This window comes from Plenodomus lingam (assembly GCF_022343315.1).
Source record: "Plenodomus lingam strain CAN1 chromosome Unknown contig_3, whole genome shotgun sequence".
NCBI classification, from domain to species: domain Eukaryota; kingdom Fungi; phylum Ascomycota; class Dothideomycetes; order Pleosporales; family Leptosphaeriaceae; genus Plenodomus; species Plenodomus lingam.
This window is the reverse complement of record NW_027093944.1, coordinates 2168018-2184521: the sequence shown is the minus strand read 5'-3', so window position 1 is coordinate 2184521 and position 16504 is coordinate 2168018. Positions and strand designations below refer to the sequence as shown.

Sequence of the window (16504 nt, the reverse complement as noted above, 5' to 3'; positions counted from 1 at the left end):
AGGAAGTCATTTATACACATGTTTAAGAAAGTGTAGTCATGTTTAAGCTGAGATTAGTAGTTATTCTGACATCAACAGCAGCTTGCTCGATGTCCTGAACTGTTGTCTTTGAACTGTCGATTTTGGAAATTCTTTAACGTGAAACCAAGCATGCATGTCGGCCACAAGCGATCTTGGCTATGCGTAATTTCTAATTCTAATTGTACAGGGTCACAATACCTAACCAGATGAACTAAAGTGTGTCTAACACAGTGATTGACGCCTCCATCGGCCAAGAATAACTCAATTCGGATTACAGTTTTCTCTGTGATGCTTGGATCACGGAGCTGTTGATTCAACTTTCCCCAGGCACTTGATCGCAGCCGAACTTGATCCAGGGACACCCCAGGCAATTCAAAGTTACACACACTCTCGCCTCACAATTGTATTTACAGCCAGTAGCTTGATTGGCATCGGGTCACAGGTGCGAGCGAGATAGCACGCGAGTGCTCGAAAAGAGTGTAAGTGCATAATGCACATCGCTCTCATTCCACTTTGCCAGGTACGGAAGAATTATCCGGAGATATACATTGGCCTTGATAGAACAGGAAGCATAAAGGCCCGTTCGTCCACAGCACGTTTAAGCGCGGTTTGTCGCTCGCGATATGAAGTCAACGGCGCTTCGGTCACGCGGGGGCGGTGTGTTGGAGCATGTGACATCTGGGCTGGGTAAAGCACTCGTTATTTGCGAGCGATGCTTGTCCTCTTCAGACGATGAACGTTACATATCTCCATACTGCAAATGTCAGCAGTGCGCATTCATCTCGATGCTGAAGGGAACGACTGCTAGGTAGTGCCTAACTCACCTGTTCCAGGCCTGCGATCTTGCTGAAGGCGCACGGGGCAGGCCTTGGCATAGATCGAGGACGGGATGGGATCGCCGGACCGCCGACTTTTACCCCTGCTAGTCCAACCACAAGCCTTCACCAACCGTTCACACATTTGATGCTGCGTTGCGACCCCGATTCCTGCACCATGACACGGCAGCTCCTCGGTGTTGGAGAGAAAAGCCTGTTGCTTCATCGAAACAGTTCCGGGAGTGGGTCTGGCCGTTGGTGTGGCATGGCAGGCCCGGAGAAGACTTGCACTTCTTCATGGCAGGCACGAAGCGTGACTCTCCAACGAGAGCTGCCGAGCACACTTGTGCGTCTCCAATCACACAATGTGCGATATGCGGTGAAGCAAGTCCAGAGAGTGATAGCTACGTGGCTAGCCATGCGGGTGCAGACTTCTGTCACAGGCAGGATATGATATAAGGAAGTCGACCTCGAGCTACACAGCTGCCACCCTTTTTTATTCCTTGACACAAAGGTCGTCATCCTTGCGATTGACGACTTGCGACTCGCGGCTTACGACTTATTCCTGTTGCGCGAACCAGCAGCGTAGACAATGGCCCAATTGATACCGCGGCAAGGCTGACGCAACTGCTGGACACATACCCACTGGGCGCACCATCTACAGTACATAGGCGTTTGCCTTCGACTCGAACCAGCAGCTACTCTAGCTTGCACAAATGCGCAGCATCCACAGCAATATGGGCCCCATCCGCTTCACCAGACATTCCCTCGAAGCTCGGTGTGAAGCATTGAAGGCAAAACCGCAGACAGGAACCAAAAATCCCGAGTCAGGGCACTAGGGAGCGGCCGCTAGGCTCATGGCCGACCACTGGTGAGACGAAGCTGGGGTTAGGCGATTGGCTGACACTCTGGCTTGCGCAATACCTAGCCCATGGTCTACTACTCCCGCTGAGGCTGCGAGATGGGGTAAGGCGTGGCCATGCTCATGTTACTCGGACGTCGTTATCGATGCGCGGCAGTACATACAGTTTGCTGGCCGACCGAAGCCAGTCAGTGAGAGCGGCCGACCAGGTGGCAGACGGTGCGCATCATTCCGTAGTGGGTCGTGCCCGTGGCCTAGTGTGCATCTTATTCGTCCCAGCCGTTCTCTGGCAGCCGCTAAGGCTCGACATACAAGGACCCTAATCTCTTGAGGAAGCATTACTTCTCCTAATCGTGAATCAGCTGGGTTCTTTTCCTCACCACAGCCCTTTCTTCGCCTGCTGGCATGTTACGACGCTGAGCCGCGCAGCAGGTGTCTTTCGATTTGCTCTCTTCTCTACTCGTTCGCTACCTACCTTTGTTTCAGCAACTCTCGTTCATTTTCTTACCCATAGACGCGCGCGGGTGGGCGTGTGGCTCTTCGCGCCGGTCCATTGAGCTGGCGGCCTTGTGACTGATGCTCGATTTGTCTGGTTGCATTTACTAGGATCTACTTCTACTACCTCTTATCGCTCTGGCCTGCCCTCGTGTCGACATCACGACATGGAAGCAGCGCGGGAACCCCCATGGGCAGAGCACGAAAAGGTAGGCACCAATGCTACTGCACACTATGATGGACACCTCAATTACCTGGGCACCACTGATTGAAGCACCCATCGCAGGTCTATCTGCTCGCTGAGGTGTTGAAGGCGGCCCCAATTCCTTCTCACGTTCTCTTTAATATCATACGCGACAATAACATCCAGCCACGATGGAACGACATGGCACTGCCTCCCGGTACGCAAGACTCCCTACCATATATACGCGTATCCATGCGCTGCACGTCTGCCAATGGCATGCAGTGTGCCTGTATGAACTACCTGCTAACACTGGGCCCACGACAGGACGCTCAATGCACTCGAGCCAAAGAGCCTTCGATGCCCTAGCTGCCATGTACACCGGATCAGACTATAGGCGCCCTCCACTCCCCGTGCCTATGGTTTATCCTGGCCCCGAAGCAACCAAGAAGCGACCGCACCCTCAAGAGACAACCACACCAATCGGTAGACTGCTCCAGCCTCGTCCGCCGCATCCGTATCCTGAGTACATGCCCGCGGTTCCCGCCTATGCGTCAGCTATGAATCCAGCAGGCGAGCCAGCAAACAAGAAAAAAAGAGGGAGACCAACCAAAGCAGAAGCACAGCAGAGAGCAGAGGCGGCGGCGGCGCGTGGAGAAATCTATCCGCCTCCTCGAAGAGGTCGAGTATCCATCACAGGCCCGTCGACAGAGTCTTCGCCCCAAGGTCCCGAATCGCGATCGCACGAACAGCGCACCCCTCCACCTTCTGCACCTACACAACCGAGCTCCACCATGACGCCTCAACAACAAGTCGGCCCAGAACAGGAATCAGAATCGTCTTCAGGCAAAAGAAGGCGTAGCAGACCACAACCATTAGAATTGGAGAAGCATCGTGCTCTCAGCGACATGGAGTCTCCGCTTGCATACGGTTCAAGCTCAGGAGACCCCACTCGCAATCAAACGTATTCAACATATACGCCTATATCCGCGCCGTTACCTTCCTCGACCGATTCGAGGGACAGGGACGTACGCATGGAAGGAGTCGAAGAGACTCAGCCACGAACCACGACACCTCATTCGTTTAAAGACACGGTCGGCATATGAAAGCGTTTCTTTCGTCACAAAAGTACCATACGGCGGTAATACTGATTTAACAACATTCCGTCAACGACTTTTATTTATGTACTCACGATGACCTTTATGGCCATGAAATCATGGAGGCTAGCACTGCAGTTTTACTCTTGTTGCTTTCCATTACATGAGCACAACACTAAGCATGCGCAACCATCAGTATTTTTCACGTCACTTTGTTCCTGCTCTGAGAAAATATATTTTCCAGACTAACGGTCATTTCCAGGTTCTTTCAAAAGACCTATTTCTGCTTTGCCAAAATCCAGTCAATTCTTTGCGTGTTTCTCCTTTCGAATTCTGCATATCGAATGCTTCACGAAAGTTGACATCTTGACGCGTACATTGTCCTCTAATGTTTCAAGTATTTACTATCTTAACGACCCTTGAGAAGAAGCAAAGAAGTCGAGAGTTTTGTACGTACACGGAAAATTCGGGTGCTTTTCACTTAGCCAGTCACATTTTCCTTGTTTTGTTGCCCGCTCAGTTTCATACAAACTTTGTACGATAGCTCGGATTTCCAAGTTTTACCTTCATTATTGTGCAACAACTTCACGGCCTCATTGTACAAAATCAGCTATAAGCAACAGCATCAACAGTAGAAGCGGCTACGGCCTATCATCATGCAGATTTGACACCATTCTGAGCGCGCATGCTTTCTGGTGCCATGTCACAAGTCGTCCATGCACGTCAATGAAGGCAACGCTGTTGTCCACTCAACAGGCGAGAACACGCACATCACAACATTCGGTTCCTGCAGGCCGACTGGGAAGGGAGCTTCAAAAATAGTCAGAAACGCTTTCTTGGGAGTGCCAGAGGCGACATTCACGAAAAGTGGGCGTGCAGCACGAATAACGGGTCTTGTTTCACCTGTGAATACACCAATGATAAGGCCACCTTCGGTACTACTTTCGCTTGAATTGTACTTCGGAGTTGGCACTTGGTACCTACCCAGGGTCGACTACGACGCAGGGGTTCCATGGCTTACTGTGTATGGTGCACATCGCATCCCAAAGACTTCTTGTGCTCAGCGTGCGGCAATCTGCATCTAAGCGCCCTTCCACCCCACCCTCGCCCAACACCACGACACTCGACAGCCAGCACTCCAGCCAGCACTCTGCATTCCTTCTTCGCTCGAAAATCATCTTCCCCCCTTCCCCGCTTTGTCCGCGGTTCGAAACTATGTCTGGGGATAGACCCAGCGTTTGGAGCTATCGAAAAACTGCCGTCATCATTCGTCCTAGAAATGAAAAGTTACAGGACCATGACTCGTGACCATAGTTGCGGCTGCGGCTACCGGCGTTGGTTGCATAATTCCCAGAGTATGTACTTGGTATAGGTACACATGTAGCCTAACTCGATTTAAACAGGTTCGAAAGGGGAGTGTACATGATGCTAATGCATGCACGCATCGACCATGCCAATTACTTATTCCCAACATTGTACATGCGAATTGGGACGTATCTGCCCAACCAACTTAGCCTATTGCAGACTGCACAGTACTCTGTGGAGGCTAAACGATCGTGGTCATATTACTTGGATGTCTTCGATCAATCCGCATGAGAGTTTGGGTGCGAGGTACAGATCGGACATGCTCGAGAGAGGCCCCTCGGGGAGTCGAGGGGTAATAGTGATGAGGCCAGGAAATCTTGGGTCGGAGCGGGACGCGGCGGTACAAAAGGCCCACTCCGCGTCGCGAAAGCGTTTAGAAAACTGACTCTGCCACAAGAGAGCAAAGAGAGCAAACGGTCATCCAAATACCCTTGTTCGGAAGTTAAACCCGTAGTGGGCAACGAGAGAAAAACTTCATTTGCCGCTCGCCTTGCCCCGACCATATCATCAGTGGAAGACGGCGTCCTTTGGCATTTCTTAATCTGTTTCATCAATCGGAGCGATGCTGTACTAATCTCGCAGTAGGTAGAAGCAGAGGGCAGCAGTCAAGGAGTACCCTGAAAGCACCAGACGAGTCACGACCGCTGAGTAGGAAGGGAGCAGAGCTTGGACCAGGGGTTCTTGAGCGCCGTCGATCGCATCAGCAAACATGAGTGGATGGACCTGTACCCATACAGAGTATATTGCGCTTCTGTTATGGCCTGCTATTATCACACCAGGAATGGCTCTCCAGTCCAGTGGGGTTCTTCTTTTGCACGATCAATATCATTGCATCGTGGTAGATGGACCTTCGGTAGCGTATCTAGCCAGAACCCATGCTCCTCCCCGCCCGTTGATCAACGTCGCCCCCAGACCCCAGGCTGCTCCCGCCCAGCTCAGCTAGCCAGCCAGCCAGCCAGCCGGAATTATTCGCCCGGGCAACAAGAGGGCAGGGAATGGGGGATCTAAAGCCTCGCCATCTCTTGACTAGCTCAGCGGCCCTTTGGCATGCTAGGCATATCCTCTAGACACTATCTTCAACACCAATGAGGGAAATATTTAGCATAAACAATAATATATTCGACATGTTCGTTTCCTCTTGGGTCCCCTCCACTTTAAACGAGCTGTTAATCTTAACCTTTTCAAGATCCGGCCGACCCCTTTTAAGAAATATTATGTATTTGACAAACTTTCCATAATCTTACAATTTACGATATTAATGTATAAAACCAATAACATAACGCACCCACTGCTAATAAGCTAAATTATCTAAGTCAGCTTACATATGTCCATCCACCCACCTATCAAAACCTTATTTCCTTCCCCCCCAATAAATGCACCGTGTGGAATCATAACCCGGGCAAATGGCCGCTCTGCATTTCATTAATTTACCTTTTTCGTACATTACCCGGGCGGACCTAACTCCTGTCCCGCCGCCAGTAGTGGCAGCCAGCCCCAGCCGAGAAAAGAGAGGGGGAGAGAGAAAGAGGGAGGCAGAGACAGACCGTGCGGTCCGCCGGTGCCGGCGCCGGCGTTTTGATCGGCTGGCTGCGGGGCGAGAGAATTTGTTTCAAGTTTGCCTATCTCCTGGCTCTTCTTTTGTTTTTTTTTCTGGCGGTTAAGCGAATGGACCTCGGTTCGGGGACTGGGCTCGTGTTGGGGTACGGTACCTGGCGATCATGTCTGGATTAGTGGACCAATGGGTCAGACGTTGGATGGCCCGGGAAGAGGGGGCTACGTAAGCGTTTCTGTGTTTTGGGATGGTCGGGGGTTGGCGGATGCGTGCTTGCGAGATGATGGACTGTGTCTATTTGATATATCATGTGAAGAGGGGTGTGTGTGCTGGGGTTGTTGGTTTGTGTGGATTGGTTGGGTGCACGACTGATTGTGTAGGCTGGAGAGGTTGTGCAAAGGCTGTTTGTTCGTTGTGCAGTGTTCTGTTTATTGCTGGAATCGTTTGTGAGCACGGTCGGGTTTGGGGGACCGTGGGGGATGATCACTCTATGTGTGTATCGTGAGTATAGCCGAAATGGACTATATTACAAGTTAAGGCGCTCGTGTTAATACCTAATGGGGCAATAGGGAAATTTTCATGCCTAATCTGACAGTTATCGTGTACATTGATGAGAAGAAGGCAATATTATAGCAACTTGCAATTTGACTTCATTCCATGTGGTATAGACAAGTAGATATGCTTCATCAAGACTCAAGTTTAATTTAGCTGACGATGAAATGTGACATTATGCTCATACATCTATGTGTCCTACCGAAGTAGCGCATCCCACTATTCAGGAACCTCGAAAAAACAGCCCCATGGTATCAAAGAAGTGCATATTAATAGTGGTGATATTAATAGTGGTAAAGTATGTGAAGTCTGCCAATGTAGTTGTATGTCGACTCTAAACACTCTAGTCGAGACAATAAAGATGTCAGGCCATGGCGTGCGCGCATAGACTGACTGTGGGTTGGGCGCCCATGTATACTATTCTATTCGTGAATAATCCATTCATGGATTATACGCACCTTTTTGGTTGTTTGGCGCAGTGGGAATAGACACCGTGTCCTAACAAAAGAGGTCGGCTTTGTATTCAAGGTGATTATGAGCTGTGTACATGTATGGGCGTCTTGTTGCATTCATCGCATGTCCAATTTCGGCTTTTGGGATTTACTGGCGGCAGTGGTCTTCTCATGTAACGTTCAACACACTCAATGTGGAAGTGTCGTCGTATACAGGCCTTAACTTGGTTAATGCGTGATCGATATGCAATGCGTCTCGTACAAAAACTTACAAGTCTGTTACAGGCAATGACTGGCGAAGCATTAAATGATACCAATGGATCTTCGCCACAGTAACATTCGTCATACGTAGGCTGTGTCGTTGAGTAGAGCCCAGGAGGTTGCATCCTTGAATCAGAATTCAATACTGTCTCTCGCATCTCCAGATCACCGTCTGAGTCTGTGGTGATAGGTGTGAGATGACCAGTATTCGTAACCTTGGCTTTTCCCCTGCCTTTCCTACCACTATTCGTTTTTAGGATTGGGTGCAATCCCATTTCTGTAGACTCAAATCTGTGTTGAGCTTCATCTGCGGCTTGGCCTTCAAATTGTGGAGTGCGAACAATTTCCAAACAGGCGGTATGTGTGTCCTTGGTTATGATATCGTCTTGAAGCAGCTCATCTAGCTTGGAGCTTAGCTCTCCAAAGACGTCCTCAGATAGCCATGAGTTCATTTCTCGCGTAAACCTCACTACAGCGTCACTTGCATGAATATCCGCCTGTAAATTCTCGTCCTGCATGAAACCATCGAAAGCTTTCTGGAAACGCTTTGCGACTTCGGTAATCCCTTCTTTGCTGATTTCTGCGTCTCTACGCAGTTGCATCCATCCAAGATCTACTTCTTCATCGGATTCGCTGATCTCATCTCCGGCATGTAGAGGTTGTTTGGTGACAGACCGAAAGAAGGTAATTCCAGGTGGGGCTTCTGGCACAATGTATGCCCTCTTAGGTCGTGCTGGCCGAGCCTGTACGGCTTCTGCGCGCTTTCTTATTGTTTTCGTTGTTGATGTCGTTTGTCTTCCTTTTAATGCAAAATGTTTTGGTGGGTGCTTCTGTGTAGCAACTTGATGAAACGCAGTGATGCCTTGCAGATGTAAGTCTCTATCGAATGGATGTCCTGGTGCATGCACATGAACATCCATCGGCTCATCAGCCCGATCACTTGTGCGTTTTTCAGCTCGATGATCAGCAACTTCGATCTCGAACTTCCAATGCTCAACACCCTGCTCATCCACCTCTTCCTGAAGGGCCGTGCATCTGAAGTGATCATGCAAACTTTCCAGATGCATCCTCAAATCCTTTATATCGGTCATTTTGGATGTCCTGCACCCGTCTAGTGGACAAGCCAACCCGGACTTCTGAACAATTATGTTGCCAAGTACATATTTTATCTGAAATTTCGGTTGTCGATCCACATCGAGTGGTGGCGTTAGATAAGGTCTCGTCCGCTTCTCTCTGCTTCTTAGAGTTCGATTTGATCGTACCAAAATCGACTCTGGCACTGTATTGGCCCACCACATGCAGACTTCTAGATCAAAAACCAATTGGTTTGTGTGGTCTTTCATTTGAAGCATTGTTGGCCCAGATGGGCAGTGAAGGATATTTTCATAGATACTGACCAGCTGCAATGGGTTTCCCGCAATGTTCTTTACACCCATGTAGTCATAAAAATCTTCAGCTTCATCTTTCGAAGTGAACGTAAGTCTGAGCTCCATCAGGTAGCTTGTTCCTGAGGTCACCCGGCTTGAAGTGGGGACCAAATTTTGGCGTTTAATAACAAAAGGTTCAATATCCACAGAGGCACTACCTTCCGATCCTCGATCATTGGCTTTCAGGACTGCGTTCAAGGTCGACCTCGTACGGCAGACCTGAGATGACTCTGGGAAGAACGAAGCTTTGATTGAGCTTTTGGCTCGCAACAAAACCCGACTTTTTCTCGCATGCGGAGTTTGGTCGCCATCTTGAGCGGAGCGCTGCTTGCCATGTACCCTGATGCTCTCGATATTCAGGAAGAAAGATCCATTGGCCGTGTCTGTCTCAATCATGTCGTCCAATTCGTCCCAAGAAGGGGGTCTCCACCTGACACGAAGGCTAAAATCAGGACCAACGAGATTCTCTGTATTTCCGCCCAGTAAAAGATGCTGGTGGACTTGGAAAGCGCGTGACAAGCTTCTGTTGAGAACCACGGGAGCTCTTTTGCTCGAGAGGTAGTCGTATAGTAATATGTTCCCACAAAATCTATCTTTACGCCCTAGCATACTCTTCTAGATTCATCTGCGTCAGTAGTGGACAACAACATCATTTTATTGACTTTTTAATATTCACTTACACTCGATCCCCGTGCTCAGTTGCATTCTAGGGCAACTGACGCTGAAGCAAGAAGTTAAACAGCGCATGTGGATTGCAGCACTACGCGACAGGCGCGTCAGCGCTCATGTGAAGCAGTGGCTTGGACAGTGCAATTGGAGTGGTCAATGAATGTGCGTTGTTGTTGACGGTGCCTTGCAGTTGCATAGGAGTGCACGTGCTGGACTGTTGTTGTTTTTGTTGTTCCAGCTTCTCCTTTCTCCGTAGGCGCGGGTGTCAGCGCAAGTGCGACGGGTGTAGACGTGTCAACTGCAGAAGCACGCTACAAGCGAGGGGCTACAGGCGTATATGCCGTAGGAACTGGGTAGCTGGGATGGGCGCTGGTTGATGTGCTGCTGGTCAGGTCGTGTGCATGTATTCGCGTTGGTCTGGTGGAGGGGAGAAGTGCAACGACGGAGTCACCGCCGAGATGTTGCTGACAAGTGCTGTGCACTCACCTCTTAGGCCATGTCAGCATTAGATATACATACACATGAGTGTTTCTCTCGCCTGCAAATTGACCACTGAAGGGAGAGTTCACCGGTGGTCTCGGGAGATGGTCATGTGACCACGTATTCCGTTAACTACATAAGGACGGCGCGCCCCAGTGCACGGTCGCCGGACCTGCATACTGTCGTCATGGCGTGGTCTTCCGGTACATGCATCGAACATTCACCATCACGACTGCGCGCAACTCAATGTCCCCCATGCTGGCATCACTAAGGAATCCCGTGACCGTATTCTGAGGCCTGGCTGCTTCAATCATCACCGCCTTCCAGCAACGACCAGCGACAGACAGTTCCCACCGCCCGGTCCGCGATCAAACTGCTGTGCCACCATGGCCGTTACACTGAAGCGCAAAAGAGGCGCAGTCTCATATAGAGAACCGAGTACCGATGAGGACCTGTCCGATTCTCCTGACCCTGCGCCGTCATCGTCTAGGTCAAAGCGCACTATTTCCTCCCGCCGAAGTACTACGAGGCAGCAACATGGAGAGGAAGATGACGACGAAGCAGCCAGTCAGGTCGCCTCCCCACACCCACCTTCGACCAGCAGATCAAGACCATCAATACGGGCACAACGAAGCAGCGGAAGAGCACCTATTTCGTACAAAGACATCAGCTCAGATGAGGAGGATCCGGACGCCGACTTTGAGCCTGACATGCAGCAGACGATTCCTGTGCGGACTAGGCCTCGCAGGCAATCCACTGCATCTCAGCCACCTCGTGCCCAGAAGAGGCGGCCATCAAGAGAAGAACGACACCATAGATCGAGGCTTGGTGCAGCGTTGAAGCCAAACATCGATGTCGTGAACGAGCCTAAAGCGGCGGAGATTCCCACAGATGGTCACGAGCCGGTACGTTGCTATGGAAATTTGGTAGCAAATGGTTATAGCGAGTCCTTCACACTATCATCGAGTGGATTTTCGTAATTTCAACTCAATGGATGCGATGCTGACATTTCGTGTTACAGGATTGGTCTTCTCTACCGTATCATGTACTGCTCCAGATCTTCGTATACGCTTCCCATCCACTACATGACGAGAACATGAGACCTACAGCGTCTATCAATTGGCTTGCCAGTATGGCTCGCGTGTGCTCACTGTTCACGAAGCCAGCGCTGACAGCATTGTACCGCAACCCACCTATATTCGCTACAAAAGCTCGCAAGGACCTGGTGTACCATCTAATCACGCCTTCTCTTGAAGACCATCTTGACTACCGAGTCATGGTCAAACGTCTGGAATTGGATGCCACACAGATGACTGCCTTGACAGACGCTACGCACAGCATTAGTGACCTAGCTTCTCTAGTGAAATCCTTGACAACTCTACGAGAGATAGATATCTTTGATCCTGTCGACAGGCCACCGTTCCGCGGTAGGCTCCGTAGGCTCCGTCGGTGGGTGTATCCCAATGAACTCTTTGATGCTCTGAGGCAAACACAGTTGCGCCTGAGGAGTTGGCGTTGGAACTCCACATTTTGTGACCAGGGTGTCCTCTGGATGAAGGGCATCCACGGCGATGCCGCCTTTCAGAGCCTTCGAGAGCTCACTATTACCAAGTTCCACCCTGACCCTGCGCCAGAGGAGGATCTTGAAGACGGTCGGAGCCCTCCGACAGCAGAAGAACTCTTAGCATCCGCTCTCACTGTACTTCCCAACCTCAAAAATCTATCATTCGAGACCTGTGGTGTCGTAAGTGGAAAGCTACTCCCACTACTTCCCAGCAATCTCACTAGTCTGTCTATAACCAATTGCGGTGAGCTGCTCTCGGAAGCTCTACAAGCCTTTTTGACAACGCATGGTTCACAACTCGAAGAGCTCATTCTCAATCACAACCAAGCTCTCGACATGTCCTTCGTTGTCGATTTGAGGCGCTCTTGCCCGAAATTGGAAGTTTTGCGCATGGATACAACATACTACAGCTCACTAGCCATGTCTTCCGACAACGAGCCGTTGTACGATACTTTACTAGGGGAAAACGAAATCCCCACATGGCCTTCGTCTCTAAGGATCATTGACATGGAATACCTCCGAAAGTGGAATGCAAAGTCCGCCACCAATTTCTTCAGTTCTCTCATCAACTCTGCTGGGGGATTGCCGTGGCTACAGGAGATTACCATCACAGCCATGGTCGATACCGATTGGCGGCAGCGCGCAGAGTTTAGAAGAAAATGGAGTGCAAAGTTCAAACAGGTATTTGCCAGGAAATGGGAGCCGCCTAGCGTTCATCTGGCATCCTTGCGGGCATTCCGAGAGTATCGAGAAGGCATCCAACAGGACCAAAAAAACGACTCACTGATGGAGGATGTTCATGAGGGCTTTGCAGGCCAAGTGGAGGCTGTGGAGACTGCCGACGACAGTGATAGTGATCGGCCGTTAGTCTCTTCGCGTAGAAGGAAATTGGAGGATTCCTGGGGTTCCACGCGGCTTCGATTACGATCAAAGGCAACGACGAGCTATGATGAGGCCTCGGACGATGATTCTGCGTGTGGAGAGACCGCGTCAGAAGACGAAGAGGTGCCTTTTGTACAAGGCCGTTGCCACACGGTTCTCTTTCGCGTAGACAACTTTCGACCGCGGGAGGAGCTCTATGGGGAAGCCGACTTTCTGGATGCAGAGCCCAGCGATGACGAGGAATGGAATGGTAATGAAGCGAATGAGGACGAAGGCGGTTATGCTTGGTAATGTGATGATGTCCAAGGCTAGTCAGTGGATGACTCCATCTGCTACACACATACGCACACACAGGCGCACGCGCGCAGTCACATTGTCACGTGTACCGACGGATGTGTGTCTATGTACGAATGTCGAGACGAGCATGGAATGATGGGGGATACATGGCATTGGCGTTAGTATTTTCCATATGCTAGGTTGGTATTGGGCAGGTGTCGGTATGATCTACGCATGAATACCCCATTGTATCACCTAAGGTTGGGCGTGGTAACCGTTAGGCTGTCATGTTGGGCTCTCGCGGGCTGGACTGGGCGCTTGTCGTGGTCCATTGCTGATGACAGTCGCGTGTCAAGACAGTAGTCGAAAAGCTATTGCGAGACAAGCTCCATTTCCATGTGTGGTGTCCCATGGTGATGTCGTGGTACCCAGGCGTCTAGGTGGGGTCAGTAGTTGAGTATGCGAGAAGAGCTCCAGCCACGGATGCGCCGCTCACAAACATCAAGTTCGCCAACTACATAGCTAGCTACTTGGAGTACGGTACCGGCTATGCTAGTAGGAGTATCTGGCCATGCGCACAGCCTCGCCGAAGCGTCAATGACCAATGCGCACCATGGACCGCTAACAGGGACGCCCCCCAATTCACACAGCTGTCATCATCCATTAGCAGGAGCTTGGTCTAAGCCCTGGGATGCTGGCGAGTGGTGTTATACTCTACAGCAAGCACCCTTCACCTTCACAGACAACCCTTTCTTTTCTCCACCTCGGGTCGCTTGCAGTTTGTGCCTTTTTGCACCGTGCTTGCTAGACAGACTGACAAGCGGCGTCTTCTGCCTCGACCCCGCGCCCTCGCCCAGCCTGCAACAACCCACTGAACAACACCATCCATCATCAATCATGGCGGCGCCAACACCCCCCATTCATCCCGCTTCGCCCGACACAGGCCCAACCGACCCTACGCTGCCGCAGCTGCCTGCTGGATGGACTGCGCAATGGGACAATTCGTACGTTTGCCCCCACCGCCTTCTGCTGCTGCTGCTGCTGCTGTTGCCACTGCCGCCCTCCCACCACTGCTCCCACTGCCCTGCCCCACCACACCGGCGCATACTATCATCCGACATGGCTAACTCGGTGACAGGTCTCGCAAATACTACTGTACGTGGCTGGCCATCTCTGTCCCCGTGCAAGACAGGCTTCTACATACAGCTCACAAAGACAACTAACATTGCACATCAGACGTTCAGATTAGCACCCGTGTGTCACAATGGGAGCTTCCTACAACCGAGGCTCCCATAGGCCCCGGCTCCAACCGCAGCACGCCTGCCCACGCCACAAACCCATACAACAAACCGGATGGATCACAGGGGCCAGATACTGGTGACGGGACACGGGGTGTCGATGGTCCCACAGGCGACCGCTCTGGTGGACTTGGGGTACGCATGACATTGTTGGGCATCAACGAAGACGACGCTGACGATGACGAAAGGGCTTCGCGATGAATGCACTCATGGGTAACAACAAGCACAGCAGCGGTGGTGGCGGCGGCGGCGGGTCGAACAACCTCGTTGGCCAACTCGCTAGTTCCTTCCTCGGAGGCGGAAAGCAATCGCATGGCGGCGGCAGCGGTGGCTCGAGCAATCTCGTGGGTCAGCTTGCTGGCTCGCTCCTTGGTGGTGGAAAGCAGAACAATCATGGAGGCTCGTCTGGCGGCCACAACAGCAGCTCAGGCCATGGCTCGAGTGGAGGTGGTCTCGGGAGCCTGCTAGGCGGTGTCCTTGGTGGTGGTTCGGTATGCGCATTTAGCGATGACAAGACTCGTACGAGCAGCACTGACAGATGGTAGCATAACAAGCCTGCCAATAGCGACTACGGCTATAGCCACACCTCTTCGAGTGGATCAGGTGGTACCTACACAGGCACCGCGCCTCCAGCATCTTACAACCCGGGTGGCCAGCCAGGTAGCCACGGTGGCGCACCACAGAGCCAACCGGGCTACTCTTCCCCTGCTCCAGGTGGATATGGTGGTGGCCAGCCGCCATACGGTCAACCACACGGCCAACAGCACCAGCAACCAAACTATGGCGCACAAGCTGGATTTGGGGGACAATCTGGCTATGGCGGCGGCGCACCCAGCTACGGTGGACAAGGCCCACCACCTGGTCCTCCTGGAGGCTATGGTCAACAAGGTACGTACCAGTTCGAACCCCGTCAAAGTACCGGTTGACCAATTCGATACAGCTGGCTATGGCGGTCCTGCCGGCTACGGCGGTCCACCCGGCGGTCACTACGGCGGCCCTGCAAACTACGACAACCCTCAACACAACCAGTACGGCGGTGGCCCGCCCCATGGAAACCAATACGGGGGTGGGCCTGGCCAATATCCTCCTCCTCCAGGACAGCACCCAGGTGGCTACGGCGGTCCACCGGGTCCTCATACACCACAACCTGGCTGGAAATAGGCCCCCTCAAAATTGCAAGTTCAAGTAGCGTACAAGATCTAGGCTATGGTTCTCGGAATAGAAAGATTGGACATGGTTTGTGGCTCGTAAGCCAGAGAGGGAAGGAAAGATGGAGGAGCTCAGCAATATGCATAAGCCATGCCGTTCGGGATCTTAGTGTTAGGGCCTTTATACGCCCAATACCCCCTTTTTTTGTTCGAATCTTTGTGTGAATCCAATCAAGGCATTTTCAGTTCGTATTGAGTCGCAAGATGACTTCTTTTCATCTCAAGATGTGCTCTGTTTCTTGTTGATGTTGCGCTTGTGCCGAGAGATTTGGCGCTGCGTAATCCCGTTAGCAGCGATGAAGAGATTCTTCTTACTTCCTCTTCATGTCGCGCTCTTGATTTTTTTTTTCGCCTTGGAAGCGAACGGCTATATCTGTCTCACCTATGCTTGTTCCTAACTCATATACCCCTACCCCAGACGTCAAATGGCCAGCCAGCCCCTTCCTAACGTACTCAAACACCGCTAGCCACTACATCACCTATATCCCAACCAACCCTACTCAATCCATGCATGCCTTTCACCTCCCCTCCATCCATACAAAGTACGCAACCTCCCATCCCCCTCTCCCCTCCCTCCTCATCGAAAAACCCCCCTCCCCCCATCCCCACCCCCACACGCCCCCAACGTCGCCCCCTCACCCAAAACCCTCCACGCAACCCTGACCTTTGCACCACCACCTCCTCCTCCTCCTCCTCTCGCACCAACCCCAGCCCCCACCCCCTGCAACCCCGGCACATCCTCCGCCTCCACGCTGCCCACCCACTCGCTCAAACAGGCACGCACGGCACCGCGATCCTGACGCGACATGCGAATCCAGATTTCGCGGCCGCGGGTGTGCAGGATGTCGATGGGGATTGCGGCGCCCGTGGTGCCGAGGTGGGTGTGTAGGGGGGAGGTGAGGAGGGTGCGGGTTAGGGATTGCGGGAGGTCTGGGGGTGGGGGTTGGGAGGGGGGTTTGGTGCTGGTGCTGGTGGAAGAGGAAGGAAGAAGGGGAGGAAGAGCGGCGGTTCCAGGGGTGATGAGGCTGAGGTGGAGGTAGGCCCATG

General features: G+C 51.9%; 6 protein-coding genes across 6 annotated transcripts; 3 read left to right on the top strand and 3 right to left on the bottom strand.

The window, feature by feature from the left end:
• Positions 1 to 2360: 2360 nt before the first annotated feature.
• IAQ61_008096 (uncharacterized protein) lies at positions 2361 to 3480 on the top strand (the record flags this gene model as incomplete). The annotated part of the gene is made up of 3 exons (XM_003840385.1): positions 2361 to 2402; positions 2480 to 2594; positions 2702 to 3480. The coding sequence occupies 3 exons, from the start codon at positions 2361 to 2363 to the stop codon at positions 3478 to 3480; spliced, it is 936 nt and encodes a 311-aa protein (XP_003840433.1).
• Positions 3481 to 4174: 694 nt separating this feature from the next.
• Positions 4175 to 4816, bottom strand: IAQ61_008095 (uncharacterized protein; the record flags this gene model as incomplete). The annotated part of the gene is made up of 2 exons (XM_066097841.1): positions 4175 to 4465; positions 4763 to 4816. 2 exons carry the CDS (start codon positions 4814 to 4816, stop codon positions 4175 to 4177), a joined length of 345 nt encoding a protein of 114 aa, XP_065952338.1.
• Positions 4817 to 6279: 1463 nt separating this feature from the next.
• Positions 6280 to 6769, bottom strand: IAQ61_008094 (uncharacterized protein; the record flags this gene model as incomplete). The annotated part of the gene is made up of 2 exons (XM_003840387.2): positions 6614 to 6769; positions 6280 to 6545 (listed from the first exon to the last, which is right to left on the bottom strand). The coding sequence occupies exons 1-2, from the start codon at positions 6696 to 6698 to the stop codon at positions 6280 to 6282; spliced, it is 351 nt and encodes a 116-aa protein (XP_003840435.1). The 5' UTR covers positions 6699 to 6769.
• Positions 6770 to 7509: 740 nt separating this feature from the next.
• On the bottom strand, positions 7510 to 9680 carry IAQ61_008093 (uncharacterized protein; the record flags this gene model as incomplete). Its single annotated transcript, XM_066097840.1, is given in 2 exon segments — positions 7510 to 7530; positions 7545 to 9680. Coding segments are annotated over 2 exon segments (2157 nt in total), but the record flags the coding sequence as incomplete, so codon positions are not given.
• A 726-nt stretch (positions 9681 to 10406) lies between these two features.
• IAQ61_008092 (uncharacterized protein) lies at positions 10407 to 13484 on the top strand. The gene is made up of 2 exons (XM_003840389.2): positions 10407 to 11134; positions 11251 to 13484. Exons 1-2 carry the CDS (start codon positions 10616 to 10618, stop codon positions 12964 to 12966), a joined length of 2235 nt encoding a protein of 744 aa, XP_003840437.1. The 5' UTR covers positions 10407 to 10615; the 3' UTR covers positions 12967 to 13484.
• A 112-nt stretch (positions 13485 to 13596) lies between these two features.
• On the top strand, positions 13597 to 16044 carry IAQ61_008091 (uncharacterized protein). The gene is made up of 6 exons (XM_003840390.2): positions 13597 to 13955; positions 14090 to 14106; positions 14188 to 14384; positions 14438 to 14740; positions 14795 to 15137; positions 15190 to 16044. The coding sequence occupies exons 1-6, from the start codon at positions 13849 to 13851 to the stop codon at positions 15408 to 15410; spliced, it is 1188 nt and encodes a 395-aa protein (XP_003840438.1). The 5' UTR covers positions 13597 to 13848; the 3' UTR covers positions 15411 to 16044.
• The last annotated feature ends 460 nt before the right edge of the window (positions 16045 to 16504 follow it).

Excerpts from the sequence above, each read along its gene's own strand:
- IAQ61_008092 (XM_003840389.2), top strand. The coding sequence starts at position 10,616 with ATGGCCGTTACACTGAAGCGCAAAAGAGGCGCAGTCTCATATAGAGAA. Across the intron at positions 11,135-11,250 it reads CCACAGATGGTCACGAGCCG|GATTGGTCTTCTCTACCGTA; the intron begins GTACGTTGCTAT and ends TTCGTGTTACAG.
- IAQ61_008091 (XM_003840390.2), top strand. The coding sequence starts at position 13,849 with ATGGCGGCGCCAACACCCCCCATTCATCCCGCTTCGCCCGACACAGGC. Across the intron at positions 14,385-14,437 it reads ACCGCTCTGGTGGACTTGGG|GGCTTCGCGATGAATGCACT; the intron begins GTACGCATGACA and ends CGATGACGAAAG. Across the intron at positions 15,138-15,189 it reads TGGAGGCTATGGTCAACAAG|CTGGCTATGGCGGTCCTGCC; the intron begins GTACGTACCAGT and ends AATTCGATACAG.